Source organism: Mustela putorius, unplaced genomic scaffold (assembly GCF_011764305.1).
Source record: "Mustela putorius furo isolate JIRA1106 unplaced genomic scaffold, ASM1176430v1.1 tig00003845_pilon_pilon_pilon, whole genome shotgun sequence".
In the NCBI taxonomy this organism is placed as follows: domain Eukaryota; kingdom Metazoa; phylum Chordata; class Mammalia; order Carnivora; family Mustelidae; genus Mustela; species Mustela putorius.
Genome location: NW_025421998.1, coordinates 74,060,377 through 74,076,954, shown reverse-complemented (window position 1 = coordinate 74,076,954; position 16,578 = coordinate 74,060,377). Strand labels below are relative to the sequence as shown.

The 16,578-nt window shown below is 39.0% G+C and overlaps 1 protein-coding gene across 10 annotated transcripts in view; it reads right to left on the bottom strand.

The window, feature by feature from the left end:
• ST7 (suppression of tumorigenicity 7) overlaps positions 1-16,578 on the bottom strand; it is a 236,648-nt gene that overhangs the window by 98,665 nt on the left and 121,405 nt on the right. For all 10 annotated transcript variants that reach the window (XR_006601386.1, XM_045062910.1, XM_045062909.1 and 7 more), the window contains exon 3: positions 7,537-7,696. Coding sequence is in view for 9 of the 10 variants with exons in the window: in XM_045062910.1 (XP_044918845.1) it covers positions 7,537-7,696 (160 nt within the window). In the remaining variant the exon portion in view is untranslated. The remainder of the gene's footprint in view (positions 1-7,536; positions 7,697-16,578) is intronic.

Below are 16,578 nucleotides of genomic sequence, written 5' to 3'. Positions count from 1 at the left end.
TTAATTTCTTCTTTGCTACTCTGTTTCATAATCTTAACCACTACTACAAAAACACTCTCTCTCTGGAATTACTCTTGAGTACATAACCAATAAATATAAGACTGCCTGATGGTTTGGTGATAGGGACAGAGGTTATAAATGCCAAAAGTATTAGAATGTGAAGATTTAAGTCAAGAAGTTCAACTCAGATATCCAAAGGGTAAAAGTTTTTCCACACGAGGTCCAGTCTCTTACCTTACTCATGTCTTTGAGGAATCAATTCTTTATTTAAGTCAGAATTAAAATTTTACTTCCAAAAGGAAATTTACATTCTCCATTAATATGAACAATTTCAGGGGCACCTGGGTGGCTCAGTGGGTTAAGCCGCTGCCTTTAGCTCAGATCATGATCTCAGGGTCCTGGGATCGAGCCCCGCTTTGGGCTCTCTGCTCAGTGAGGAGCCTGCTTCTCTCTCTCTCTCTCTCTCTCTCTCTCTCTGCCTGCCTCTCTGCCTACTTGTGATCTCTGTCAAAAAAATAAATAAAATCTCTAAAAAAAAAAAAATCAACAATTTCAGTGCCCTTTAGAAGACCAAGAAGTTGACATGGACTCCATCAAGGGCTTGCTGACATTAACAGCCCAATTAAAAATATGCCCCAATACAATAAACATACTGTCTATAGTTCCATTTGGAGCAGCCCACAGAAGAGTCTCTATCTACAAATCCTGAGAGAAATATTCAGACCTCAGCATGCATGCAAGAATGTAGTTCAAGAGGAAGAGAAGCAATAAATATTGGAATAGTACTTGTTTAGTTCGCCAAGGCTGCAGAACAGATTCCACCCTTTGTAATAATAGGATGATCATAAGTTTCTATGTCATAGACAAAGAACATTAAAAAAAAAAGGTTACTGCTATCAAGGACTTCTAATATCAAGCACAATCTTGTCTTCTGCCTTCCCTCTCACCATTCCTTACTAAAGCTTGCCATCCCAGTGACAGTCACTTCATGTCTTTTGTACTCACTCACTCCTCTAGAATGCCTATCCCCATATATAGAATAGCCATTCTATATATGTTTAAATGACACTATTCTGTATTAGTCCTGAGGCTGGACCCTGGGTAATACAAAAATAAAAATAGGGGCGCCTGGGTGGCTCAGTCATTAAGTATCTGCCTTGAGCTCAGGTCATGACCCTGGGTCCTGGGATCGAGCCCCGCATCAGGTTACCTACTCAGCAAGGCATCTGCTTCTCCCTCTCCCATTCCCCTTGCTTATGTTCCCTCTCTCTCTCTGTCAAACAAATAAATAAAATCTTTAAAAATAAATAAATAAAAATAAAAATAAAAATAGAGGAGCTTATAGTCTTGGTAGAAAAATAGAAAGGGCATCCAGCTGAAGAAGCTCTACAGAAGGAGTAATACACTGCCGGAACCATAGACTTTCGCTTTGTCACAGTCCTCAAAGAAAAAGAGAACTTAATTCTCAGAAAAACCAAGAGGATCCAAACTCACAGAGCTTTTATTCACGTGGAAGAAAATTTAACTCCACATCCAATTCATTTACTCTGAGAACCTTTCTTTCCTAAAATTAAAAATAAATAAATAAATATGTGTGTGTGTGTGTGTGTATGTGTGTGTATATATACACACACGTACATATATATACACATATAAACATATAAATGTGTTTATATATAAACATTCCAAACATATACATTATTAATTCATAGCCTAGGAAGATTTGTTATACTAAAAAGTTACCACCTCGTCCCAGAATCTAAAATCTAAAAATAATGGTATTATTATTATTACAAACAGCAGCAATAGCAACTTTTGTCATAGCTATAAGCCTGATTTTCGTGGAGCCTTTCTATAAGAGGTTTTAAAGCTCAAATCATCTATAGTCCTTACATACGCTAGTGAGGGGCCTATCATAGGCCCTTTTTACAAACAAGTAAAGCATAGAAAAGCTATATAATTTCCCTGCTGTTCATAGTAAATGAGATTAAGGGCTGGTGTCCAGAGTGACCAACAACCACCCACTATATGCAATGAGCCCATTACCCTGCAACATCATATTTCAAAAATCCTATGACTTCATCAATTAAATTCACTAGAAAAACAGCTTCAAAAACTCCTCTAGGGAAATGTTAGGCACGTTTAAACAAACTTTCAAACGTTTTAGTTCCAAAGTACACCAGAAAAGGGCCCTCAATAGTTTCACCAGATGTATTATGACAATCAAGATTAAGCCTAAGCCAGTCAATGTCTGACATATGATTCTGCCATATATTTAATAGCTTTGATATCTCAAAAATGAATACCCAATTCTCTATTTCACACAAGTTATTCTTTTTTTTTTAAGATTTTATTTATTTATTTGACAGAGAGAGATCGCAGGTAGGCAGAGAGAGAGGGGAGGAAGCAGGCTTCCTGCAGAGCACAGAGCCAGATGTGGGGCTCGAACCCACTGAGCCACCCAGGCGCCCGTCACACAAGTTATTCTTAAACAATCATTATGAGTAACAATATCCATTTTCTTAAGTAGTTAAGCTTTAGCTGTTTTGATAACCTTTGAAATAACTGTTTTGAAAGAACTAGTAGTAAAGGCACAAAGGAACATATAGATAATTTTCAACTCAACAAATATGTTATTCCCTCAGATTCTATAGAATGAGAATAGGTATTAAAAAATGATGAATTTCAAGACCATTTTTATTGATCTGCTCTATTCAAGATCGTGTACTACTCTCTTCAAGTATTGCTAAGATGGTTAAATCTTTATCGTATCTCTCATACATTTCTCACTGATTATTTCTGACCTAAGTCAATCAGCTCAACCAAATACTATGGAAACTGTGAAGTAAGTTTATTAAATAAATGTTCACCAGGGACTAAAACAGTTTTAGGCACTTTCACAATTCAACTGGAGATCAAATCTATACTAGAACATAAATTTTAGTAGCAAAAGATTTTAAAAGATGTAATAAGCACTAGCTAAAACAATCATTTCAACACATGCATAGATGTAGCAAGGACAACTGAATTCCCCTAATTGAGATGATTAAAAAGCAACTCCAAAGCTTCTGGACATGTAGCAATTTGCAATTCTGCTAAGCGATGTTATCTGAAATGCAAGCACTGAAAGGCCTGGACATAAAAGTGAGTCACTAAGCTAATGAGTAAACCTCACTGAACCCATAGCCCCATCTCCATGGAGCTGAGCCATCTTCCCCAGCATATTCACAGAGAAGTCAGTACATCTGGGGGACACTGCCTGATGACTGTCCTCTTACTTGCTATTTCTGAATGACCTCATTTATCCCTCAATGTACTCTGTGAAGTAGATACTGTTGTTATTCCCGGGTATGGAAATTAAGATGCCAAGGAAGGTTAAGTGATTCAACCAAGGTCAACCAAGAGATAGGGCCAAGATTAGGGCCACATCTGTCTGACCCCAGAGCCTAAGCTCTCGACAACGGGCAACTCCACCACTAAGCTGTTTCTAAGTAAGTTTGGCTAATATCACTTCTGAAATAATATAATGTATGGTAGTATAGGTTTTTTTAATGAAATTATTTATTTTACCAGTTTAGTAATTACATTAGTATTGAGTTTACAGACCTCACAGAGGATCTTGTCTAATTTTTTTAGTTGGGGCTTAAGACTTTGGATTCCAAGGCAAGACTACCTAGGTTACCAGCCATGTGACCTTAGACTGACCTTGGGCAGACAACTTAACTTACCTGTACCTCAGCTTCCTCAACCATATAACAGAGATAATAACACTACCTGCTTCTTACATATGTATACATATATACCATGTAAATATATACGATATATATTAAGATTAAGTGAGACTAAAATGAAATTATTTGAGACAGAGGCAAGTAACTATAAGCAGAATTTATCTAAAGATCTAGTTCTCTGCAAGAGAACACTAAGGTATCTCAGAGCATTTAAACTTGACTTTCGCAAGGATACTTCTCATGTGATAAAGCACCCTGAACTTTTCCAGATATCTTGAAGGCGAATGCTGCCAACCCTTGTCTTCATGACAACTTACTCAAGAACAGGGCAAATTATCAAACAGATGTCCCCATATCCAGATTCAAAATGTTACTTGTCCCTGAGAACTCCCTCCCTTCAGACAGGAAGAAGTTGCCCACGTTTTAAATCCCTGCATACCATCAGCTCATAAGCTGAGCTGAATTAAGAAATGGCAGTGAGAAACACAGTGACATGGCAAATACATCAGCAGGGTTTATGACGAAAAATGGTGGGTTAGCTCCCAAAAAAAGCAAAACAAGTAAAATGTTCATAAATATTAACCTAAGCCAATAAATATTAACCTAAAAACCTAAAAACTGGCTAGCTTAAGAAGCTGTATAGTTAACTACATTTCTTCTCTGATCCAGAGAAGTTTTTAAAAGAGTCTGCACCCAGGCCAATTTGTACAGAAACAAACAACAAGGTATGAATAGTTCTTAGTTCGCCTTGTAACAATCATAGTCCTCCCACTTCCCATAACCCCACCCGAATCATTCTTAAGCAGGTCAGGTCTTTCAACTTTCAACCAAAACAAATGACTCCTTAAGAGCTACACTATGGCTTTCAGATAAATCAAAGTTTATAACTAATAATTTCAGGGTTTTGGGGGTTTTTTTTAAGTTTTTCAATTATTTTTTCTCAAATAGGCAATTAAACTGCCTCTGCCAATATCCATGGGATTTCTTAGCCATGTTTTATTTCATGTAAGTTTTGCCAAAGAACTGTCTTGTCATTCTCAAAGAAAATCAAAAGATTCACCCTTTTGTTATTAAGGCAACAGCCACTGTATGATTATTAAGGGAATAGGAATTGTTAAGCAAATTCCTCTTTTTAGGAAAATGTGCTATTAATTACCCTCAGCTTTGGACTTCCTTTTTCCTTTACTTAGATGAAACCAGACTATTTAATAGAAAGTGATTAAAAGTAAGACAAAAGACAATATACTTTAATAATACTTTTCTTATTCAAAAATAAAAATTACCACAGGAAAAGAGAAGTGGAAAATAGTACTAGTCCCACTGAAACCATACTCACACACATGTCTGTTGAGCTAAGTCAGCCAGATTTTAGAAACCTAGCTGTCAAGAGGGCAGACTGAACCCTAAATACACTTAGATAAGGTAATTTCCCCTTTGCTAAAGGTAACTATTTGAACATTCTTATCAATAAGATCAGATCGTAAAATGCTAGATCATAAATGCTGTACCTCTTATATACGAAATGAACAGAAAAACTGCATGCATAGAGCAAATACTAGTGGAACTGAATTAATAATAATATTCAAAAACTCAGTCGGGTAAAAATTCAGTACAAATGAAACTGGGAATTTCCATGATCATTATTTTTGAATATGTTTTTATAAGGGGCTGAGGTTCTCCCTTTTAAAACTGCCATAAGGGGTGCCTGAGTGGCTCAGTGGGTTAAAGCCTCTGCCTTCGGCTCAGGTCATGATCCCAGGGTCCTGGGATCGAGCCCCGCATCGGGCTCTCTGCTCTGCAGGGAGCCTGCTTCCTCCTCTCTCTCTCTCTGCCAGCCTCTCTGCCTACTTGTGATTTCTGTCTGTCAAATGAGTGAATAAAATCTTTAATAAATAAATAAATAAATTTTTAAAGCTGCCATAAAAGCACTAAGAATAGCATAAAGATTTATATAATGCATAAGGCTTACTTCAAGTTAGCCATAAAGAGAAACAGCAAAATAATAGTGACAGTAAGAAGAACTCTTCATTGCATTAAGGAATGATATCAAGAAATTTAAATTGTGTAGAGAGAGAATTTTAATGAAAATAAAAATGTACTCACAATGAAGAATGAAGAAATAAGGCTGCTTTCCATTTCTAATCTGTTAACTTCCTACGATGTTTTATAGCACTCAAAGACTATAGTAATTCAAATCAGACAAGAGGTCTTCACGGCAGATGCGAACTAAGGGCAGTTATCCACCATGGCTTATGTGATGATGACTGAATGATGAAGACCCCTCCCCTTAGAATAATGTGCTACATTTGTTAGAATAGTGGTTAGTGTTTCACGTTGTTCAACTCTCTCTTTGTTTTTTCTGTTTGTTTGTTTGTTTGTTTGTTTTTCCACAAAATGAGTAAGTTCAAAGTCCCAGACAATTTTGTTACCTGAGGGGTGCCATCTCTCATACCCTTTAGGATGAAAAAAAATGTGTACCTGGTGGTGCCCCCTGCCACTCTCAGATGGCTGGAAAAGGGTCTACTGAAAGGGCACCAGATCAACAACAGAAATAAAATGTATGTGCAATGCTCCCTGATGCTTATTACCTGGTGAGATGGTTATGAAATGCGGACTGAGACTGAGTTACTCTAGGAGAAAGAAAGAAGAAAAAAAACAGATCTAATCTAGCTCTTTAACTTCTTCCTCTTCATCCTTGAAGTACCAGAACTAGTGCCTTCCCCTTCAAGAAGCAAACTTCTTCCCCCAGTTTGGGTCAGGAATCCCTCCTTTGTTCTCCACAGTATTGTATGTCCCCCTCACGTAATCACAGCACTCACCGCTGTGTCTCGTTCAGTAGATGTGAGAGTTCCATGAGGACAAGAACTTTGGCTTTTTTTTTTTCAGTCATAATATTCAAAAGAACCTGTATTCATATTAGGGACATAGGAAATGTTTACTGACCTGATAAAGAGACCAAGCTAAGAGACCATATTCTCCCCTCTTCTTTTATGAATGGAGAAATTATAGGCCTTGCCATGCACTCATTTGTTCACTCACTGAGTTTCAATGATGGAGCAGACACTCTGCAAAATGCTAGAAATACTGCCATAAAGCAGCCGAAACATCACAGTGTGATTTGATAAATGTTACTAAAGATAAAAATGCTACAAGTCGACAAAGGTGGAGAGATATTGTGCAGCCTATCAGAGAAGGCTTCCCATGAAGTAACACTGGAGCTGGGTTATGAAAAACGGGCAAACACACCAGAGAGGGAGACAGACTTCTAGGAAAAGGGCCATGAGAAAACATGGCATGTTTAAGAAATGAAATGGAGAGGGACAGGACTGCAACTGAAGCCATAACTGGCAAGAAAGGTGAAAGCACCTTATGCTATGCGAAGGAGTCTGGGCTTTATCTTCAGTGGAATGGAAACCAAGGCAGCTTTTTAAGCAAAGGGGTGACGTGATTACATCTAGTTAGACAGAAGGTTCTACTGTTATCATGAAAGAGAATGGAAACATTCAGTAAAGTTCGACAAACTAGGGAAAAGGAGGCCAGAGACTCAGGCTAGAAATACTGACCTAAGTAAATGAACCTTAGCTAAACCGAAATGGAGAGAAAATAAAATTAAACAAAATAAATATTTCCTTTCCTTGTGATGCTTCTATTCTATTTCCCTGGTAGAAGCTGTCAACACCTTGGGAAAATAAACAGCATTTTTCTCCGGAGACTAATATTTAAATAACAACGTATTACAGTCTTATAGTTATAATAATTTAGTAAAAATAAGTAAATCATGTTCAAACTGAAGGACTTTCCGTACCTGAGACACTTTGCCTGTTGGAATCTGAGTCCCCATTGCTGGAGTTAGAATTGTTGGAGGAGTTGTTGTCAACCCCTCCCAGGAGGGGGCGCAAGTGGCTTACTGAGACTTGTTCAATGAATGATGTTCCATACTTGCGAAAATACCACCATTCAAATATCTAGAATAGAAAGACAGTAAGAGTGATTATGGTCCTTGTTACTGTTCATGATTTTTCTACACATACCCAAGAAATATACTGCATTTACTAATTACATCCACCTTAAATACTTAATTTTTACTCCAAAAATTCTGCTTAATTTATTCTAAAAATTAAGAGTTTAATAAAATTAGAACACCAATTACATTTTAAATTCTCAATGTAGTTTCCTCCACTTGATACTAGCTTTCAAAGAAAATCCATAACTACAATCATGGATAAAAGAACACTGTTAAAAGCTGCTCAGTATCGTTTTCCTCCAAATTTACTACTATTCTAACAAAATCACCATGGCAGAAAGACGACTCCAGAAATGTCTACAAATAAGCAAGTTTTAGAAGTATGGCTTATGAAATATTCCAAGTCTTGGCACCTTACATTCTATTAAAGCCATACCTGCATAAAAATTTTAAGATAACAAAATTTTACTTTTATTTTAAAAACAAGCATTTCCTTAGAGAAATGCTGGTTTTACAGAAAGAATGGAAGGCATCCCATTTCTTGTACAGATAGTACTCAACTACTGAGAGACTTAGCAATGTCCCACCTGCTAAGAAGTGTTTTATAAACATAAGCATCTGTTGAACACCATTAAGGTTTCCGAGTTCACCAGCTTACCAATTATTATATACCATGCATTACAAAGGAGAAAAGAGGTACCTTTCATTATTAAAAGGAAAGAAGCAGTAACACTCATATGACTAGGCTGCAATCATGACTTCTAAGCACTGGGAAAACAAGCTACCTCCCCTAAGCCTACTTCCCTGGCCCCTTGGTCCCTCCAGGGAACACTTTCCCACTACTGTTCAAAGCTACTGTTCCCACATTCTTTCTTCTCTTCCTTGCCTTATTTGGGATTTGTTCCTTAAGCAGCCACAAATCATCACACAGAAGAAATTTAAGAATCAGCTATATCCCAGAGTCTCATAGGATTAACTATACCATATTTTTATAATATAATACAGAATGTCGTACTAACATATAATTAATTACTTTTATGCTTACCTATTTCTTTTTTTAATGTATTTTTTAAAGATTTTATTTATTATTTGACAGACAAAGATCACAAGTAGGCAGAGAAGCAGGCAGAGAGAGAGGAAGCAGGCTCCCTGCTGAGCAGAGAGCCTGATTCGGGGCTCGATCCCAGGACCCTGGGATCATGATCTGAGTCAAAGGGAGAGGCTTTAACCCACTGAGCTACCCAGGTGCCCCTCTTTTTTTTTTTTTATTAACATATAATATATTATTTGTTTCACGGGTGGAGGTCTGTGACGTACGCAATCATACACAATTCACAGTGCTCACCATAGCACATACCCAACCCAATGCCCATTACCCAGGCACCCCATCCCTCCAAACCCCCTCCCCTCCAGCAACTCTCAGTTTGTTTCTTGAGATTTAGAGTCTCTTATGGTTTGTCTCCCTCTCTGGTTTTGTCGTGTTTCATTTTTTTCCTCTCTTCCCCTATGATCCCCTGCCTTGTTCCTCAAATTCCACATTATCAGTGAGATCATATGATAACTGTCTTTCTCTGACTTATTTCGCTTAACATAATACCCTCTAGTTCCATCCATGTCACTGAAAATGGCAATATTTTGTTTTGTGGTTTGTTTTTTTTTAAGATTTTATTTATTTGACAGAGATCACAAGTAGGCAAAGAGGCGGGGTGGGGGGGAGCAGGCTCTCCACTGAGCAGAGAGCCCAATGTGGGGCTTGATCCCAGGACCTTGAGATCATGACCTGAACTGAAGGCAGAGGCTTTAACCCATTGAGCCACCCAGGTGACCCTGTTTTGTGTTTTTTTGATGGCTTATGATTACGTATTCCATAAAAACAAGATTTTGTTATCTACTCTGGAATGGACTTTGGGCTATTACTTAAAAATCAATGTTTTCTCTTTTCCACTCTACCAAACAAACAAACAAAACACCTTTTAAGACAAAAAGAACATCTGTGAATGACTAAAAGGAGACATCAATCAAATCAAATGTTTCCAATTCTATGACAACTCTAATTTAATTCCAAAAAGTTACCCCTCTGACTATATAAATTTTCACATGTTAAGTCATTCCAGTAACTTCAGTGGGCAGACATGGAAGAGAATATGTATGAAAGCTAAGAAGGGACAGAACTAGTCTATAACATGTAGAATGCTAGGAATAAGAAATCTTCCTTGAAGCAACAAAGCTAAGAATGGTAAACTGACAAACCATGAATCCAAGGAGTCTGTTACCTCAGGCAAGTTATTTCACCTATTTGAACAGCAGTTTCTGCAACTGTAAAGTAGAAATCATATTCATTCTTTATCTTCAAGGGTCCTCCATTTTCACACCCATGTAAAACACCTAGTTTCAATTCCCATGTAAAATCCCCAGTTCAGTACCCATTGCATGTTTGGTTCTCAAAAGTAATAGCAAAGCTACCATTTATTATATTGACAATGTACATACCTTCCCTGCACGGGACATCTGACATACTGATGCCCTCCGCTGTCACTAGTCTATGATTCAGGCTAGAACAGCATCTTCTTGTCTGTTACTAAGTTGTCAGCTGAAAGCCCGAGAAATCACTGTGAAAAAGGGTACTGCTCACCATTCAGTTCTGACCACTCAACAAAGCCCTTAAGAGATCTGTGGCTTCGCCTTTATTAGAAGAGACGGAAGGCTCCAAGCACCCCAAGAACAATGGGCACAGAACTGGCAATGGCTCTCAATCACTGTGGTGGAGAGCTTTTGTTACCCTAAGCTTTTGCGCTGCTTTCTATATTATGCTGCTGGGCACCTGCCAGGACTTCATTCACTCAGTCACATGCAGGAAGTGCTCCACACCAGGCAAGAGCTGTGCTCCAAGGTTATATAAAATGTACATGTGGCCCCTGATACCACGAGTCCATGCCACAGACCACAACACCTCTCACAGCTTCCTCCTGGTATAGCCTATACCCATCACAACACACACACACACACACGCACATACCTTGGAACTCCAGATTTCTCAGTTTCTGCAGAAGAATCACACAATGTCAATACTAAAAGGGACATTAAAGGGCCATGCACAATCTCCATTTAAAGAATGAGGAATGACCAAAGTCACACCGCAAATTAAGTAGCTGCTCAGCCTAAAGTCCCAGATCTCACCAGGGCTCTGCAACAAGACATCTTGTTGCAACTCTGTTGCATACTGAAACACAGACAGATGTAGCCTATCATTTTCCTTTTCAAATCTTTATATCCTACTGCCTTTCATCGACTCTACTGTCCCTTTGCCTTCTCAGCCATCAAAACCAATCCAGAAGTAGTTTATCAAGTGGGACTGGATAATTCATCCTAAATAATTCATATTAATGAGGTATTTGCATGATAATAGGAGACAGACCTTCCATCGAGGATTTCTAATGCAGGATTAACAGATCTCAGTAAAGACTGGGTTATTCATGCAGCTATTTGGGGGGCAAGGGTGAAGTCTTCTCAGGCCTGTCTTTTTCACAGCAGCAGATGCCTTCTTATCTATCATGGTCTTTCTTTGTACTATACGAATGTCCCCAGTATCCTAGGGCAGAGACTCTAATACCTGTTGAAGGAACAACTTGCAAAAGAAAGTAGGGAATGACCTGAAGCCTTCTTAAACCTCAAACTAAGTCTTCTAATTTGGGGTTAGCAAAATAATTTGCCCCTTATCCCGAAACGTGACAGGTTTGGGCCAGAACCTCACAGGATTTTTAAATAGCTGCACACATCCAAATGGGCAGATGGTGTTATTTAACACACACATATTTGATGTCACTTTGAATTCTTCTCCCTGGTGCATAACCGACAATGTAAACAGCAAAGCTCTTATAAACAAATCAAGATTTTAAAATTAGTCCTTGGACATGCTAGTAGCTTAGTGGGCTTTGCCTCAGTGGAATAAAACAGGTTTTAATCTGACAACCATAGAATTAAAATATAAATTTACTATCTCAAGTCTTAAATGCATAATCCCTTTAGTGCTTTTTTTCCCAATTCATGCTTCACGCCAAAGATTATACAGATCAAGTAAGACGAGAACTAAAAATCATCCATTCAATGTGGCATTTAGGAAATCAACAGTTGCCCTCCCATCTAGCCGAGTTCAAAACTCATATACACTTCATGATAGCCAAGTTGTGTGACCTTGTTTGGGTCTCTTGATTCTCTGGGACTCAATTATCTGATACACAAAATAATGTCACAGTAAGCCCTCAGTTAATGTTGGATGGATACACAGATGAATGATTACAAGACTGGATGGATGACAAGGGCTGGCCCAGTGCTTTAATGGAAGATAGTCTAAATCAACAGCAGGACCAATGAAAGGTCTTCTGTTCTTTTTATTTGTTGTTTTAAAAAAAAGGATAGACATATAAATTTGTGGAAGGGTAAAGAATCTAATGAAAAGAGAGACATTAAAAATACAAAAAGTACAAATGACCAAGAGGCATGATGCCAAGAGCCCAGAAAGCACATCCACCCTACCTACCACTTCTTGCCAAAGAAAAGGAAGGATGAACGATGAATAGAGGGGAACATTCTATTTTGGAAAATAGGGTGTGATATGAGCTGCTACACCAGTAAGAAGGCAACAAAGGGACAAAGTGGGTGACACTAATCTCAGTGGAGATGACAGTAAGGCCTGCCTTCTGAGAATAAGGAAAGTAGGGATAGAATTGCAAACGTGAGAGTCGACGTAGTAGTTTGGATCTATATCTTGCAGGACAGAAGGACCAAAAACTATACTCAGGACCCACATCATATTTAAAATTTGTCAAGTACCCCATTAGCAATGCCTTGTGACCCCCTCCATACTATTTGGCAGAAGTAGAGAGAATGACCAAAAAGCACTGGCATTAGGGGTAGAGATCCAGGTTTGGAGCTGATCTAAAGTACTACTCTCCCACAGGGAAGGAAGAAAAATCTGGCAAAGGGATGAACAAACAAGACCCCTCCACCTACCCTGCAAACCTAAAAGCTGAGTCTTTCCTGAAGATGGCTAGATTCTTCCCTAGCCAATAAGTCCTCTTCTTCCTGAACTACATATTCCATATACAAAACACTTCTTGTGAATCAGGGACTTCCCTATACCCTATACTTAAAAATGCTTCAAGATTCCCATACAGCAGCACCTTAGTAATTCCACACCAATTCCATTAAGCCCACAAGAAATACAAGGATGTCTCAGCCTGAAATTGGCTAAGTGCTTCTTAACGATTAAGTAGGTAATAATATCACAGGTGCATAGATACAGTGATGTTGGAGATTAGAAAGAGAACATGAAACTTTCATGTAGTCTGCTCCCAAATAGAAAGATGGCAAAATTGACACCTGTTCTAAGTCTTTAGAAATATATCTGGTGGTATATTTGGGCAAAAGGGGGTCTTCTATGCTTAAATGAGATATCAAGGCAGTGGGCATGGATTACATAATATTCATAATCTTTTTAGTTTCTTGTTAGAATTCCCAAATACATCCTTGTCTCTGCACCTAGTGACCCTTCCAGAGTTCACCCCTACCCTGACCCCAACTCCACATGACAGACTGTCTTTCCCTTCTGGTTCCTGTTATGTTTTGTTTAGGAATACTGGCGCCCTATAGAAGGGGTCTTAGCTTCCCACTTCCTTGGTCTTAGTCAGTCCCTCCTCAGTCGTGTGCCCCTAACCAATGGAGGGGGGCTAAGTGAAGAACTGGTATTCATGCCCTTCACCCGTTTTCCTGGCCACCTATCACCCAAGTTTTAAGAAAAGAGAGAAGACAGAAAAGTGAGGTTTTCTTCAAGGTCAATAGTCAATGATCCATCTCCACCTCCATGTCTGTATGTTCACAGGATGAGATTTACCACTGTAGCATTAATGAGTATGGCCTGAAGAGGAGGGTCGCCCTCCCAGGGGTAGATCAGGAATCGTACTGACATGGGGAGAAGCCATCCTGCACCGTGGGCCTCGGGCCCTGCCAGTTCATGCCATGAGGCCGCTATCCTCATGGTCCCTCTCCTGGAGATTCAGATTCAGAGTCAGTTGGTCTGGAGTGGTGGTTGGATCCATCGCTTTAAACAAGCTCCCCAGATCATTCTGACACAATCAGTTCATTCATTCACTCACTGGATCTCTGTGCTTTCAACAAATATTTTATGAGAGTCTACCCAGGCATTATATTATTGTATATAAAAAACAGATATGGTCCCAGTCTCTGTGAAGCTTCATTACACAGAGGACAAAGGCCATAAATGATGACACAAATAAAACATAATTATAAATTGTGGTAAGTATCCATGGTCAATTGGATAAAGAAAAAATGTCTCCTCCAGGGAAGGGTGTAGTGCCCATCCTTCTCTCTCTTTTCTCTTCTTTTCTTTTTCCTTCTTTCCTTCTACCCCCTTTCTTACCTCCCTAACCCATTTCTATGGATCTATTAAAATAAAAACGTCAACTGTTAGATACTACTGCTACCCACTTTCTTGATCAACACCATTATGAGAGGCAGAATGATACTATGCCAAGGCAGCAGAAATTTAACTTCTAGTCCTCACTCCACCCTTACCTACTCAGGGTAACCTGAGCAAGTCATAAGCTTTCCGGATGCCTAATCTTTAAGTCTTTACTGGTTTAAACTGGATGGCTTCCGAGGGTTCTTTTCCCCAGCACTGCAAGGACATGATTTTCAAACATCTCAAATTGTGCTCAAATCTAAACTGATAAAGCCAAAGCGCAGTTTTGTCCCTTTATCTGCTATGCTCACTCACCTTCTTCACTTCTGCATGTCTAATCATTAATCTGATCCACTCAAATACTCCTGTCTACAGTCAGAGCCTGACAGACACATGTCTACTCTCTGGTCTGGCACTTTGCTTGGTCTCCTGTGGAAAATCACTAATTTTTATGGTGACCCCAAGAAGCTAATCTGATAAAGCTGAATGAGCCTCAGTTTCCTCTAATCATCTGCAGGCTCCCCTACCATGTGATCCCCACAGCATCTCTCCTTCTTTATTGTATAGACAAGAGATAACTTGTTTCATAAATCAACACATTCTGACATTTATATAGAGCTTCCCACACCCTAAGAGCCCTTCCAATCAAGTTTCCCTAAGTCTTTTTTGACTGGTACCTCCAGAATCACCATCATTAGGGTGATCCACACATCTGTCAATTAAAGTGCTATCTCAAGTTCAAGTCAAGTTCTTTAGAGGGATACGGAAAAGTTGAAAGGATCCCTAACAATCTTCCAGTCCAACTTCCTTACTTTTGAACAGGAAGAGATGGAGGACATGATCAAAGAGATCCATATTCAAATTTTACCACTTCTCTACTATATAACTTTGATCAAATTATTTAACACTTGTGTCTGTTTATACTCAGCAGCATAAAGCCACTGCTTTATCTACCACTTAGAATTTTTAAAGAGAATTAAATGAAGTAATATATGCAAAGTGCTTAATATCTGGCATAGAGTAGGGCCTCAATAAATGGACCTTTTGATACAACTTATTCTTAATTTCATCTCTTCTACACTTTGCCAAAAACATAATTTTTTACATGTAATCTATGAGCTAAGTCTTCTACTATTACTATTCTAATTTCCTCCCTCTTTAGTTCTTAATTCTCACTTTTTAAAATTATACCTTAGATGCCTCTTTTTATATATATTCAATATATGTGTAAAATAGTGTAGGTGTAGAATGTAAAATGTGTAGGTGTAGAAGCATGTATACATCCATGTTAATGGGGAATCTATGCATTAAAGTCCATATAAGATACAGCATTTTCCCCGTTCTACCAACATTTCGAAAAAATTAAAGGGAGCATTTTCTCCACATAACCACCTTCCCACTCTCAAAAATAAAAAGAAAACCCAGAAATCTTCTCCACTGAAATGAACATTATTCTGAGAGGCTACTTTAAACAAACTGGACATGTCCTTGCTAAAGCAACTAAAAGACTAAATTGGTTGGTTTGGACTGTGAGGACAGGTGCAGTTCCTGTGGCTGGAACTGGATTGAGATGGGAAGCCTTGTGCCAAGAGGCCAAGAGGGCAGAGGGGCCGCTTGGAGTTAAGCAAGGGAGAGAGCTGGCCAGATGAGTATGTGGGCACGAGACCAAAAGGGAAGAGTGAAAGGTAGGTGGTGTAACCAAACTCTTTGCTGGCTTTCAACCTGCAAAATTAAGAAGAAGCAGTGATGTCTAGTAAAATACACATCGATTAGTACTCATCTGTTTTTAAACACATTAGTGTAAAAGACAGTAGCATTTGCCAAATACATTTTACTTTTATGTATATTTGTTCAGTCAGATGACTTTTTCAGGGTGTTTTTATTTGCCCCTCTTCTCCTAAGACAACACACTGCATGACAATTTCTGTCTCCAGCATAGGAATCCTGAGGTCCCCAAACAACCATTTCCCCAGAGGCATCCCTGTACTTTCAGTGTTCACTGCTCGGCTCTCTGTCCATCGCTCAGGGGAGAGCAGTTAGGTAATTGTCTCTCCGTGCCAGCAAACAAACCACTAAGGAGCTGATCCTTTACCTCAGTGCTGCCTCTCCATGAATGCACTTGGCAGAAAAGAACAGTGGCTGAATAGAAACCTCAACCCTGAGTACATTTCAAGGGCTACCAAAGCTAAATCCTTAAAGGCAGGACAACACCGATGCCCATAATCTCTCAAGCGGGAGGCTAAAGCTATCAAGAACTATTCTTGCATCGTAGCGACTTTGCCCTCAGTAGGGACCGAGCATTTTTGAGCAAGGCCTTCCAAAATCTTCAAGCATCATGGGTTTTCTGAAGCTCAGAGTTTCACATCAAGCACAGCCGGTGCCTCCTGAGAAGGCTGCAGGACAGA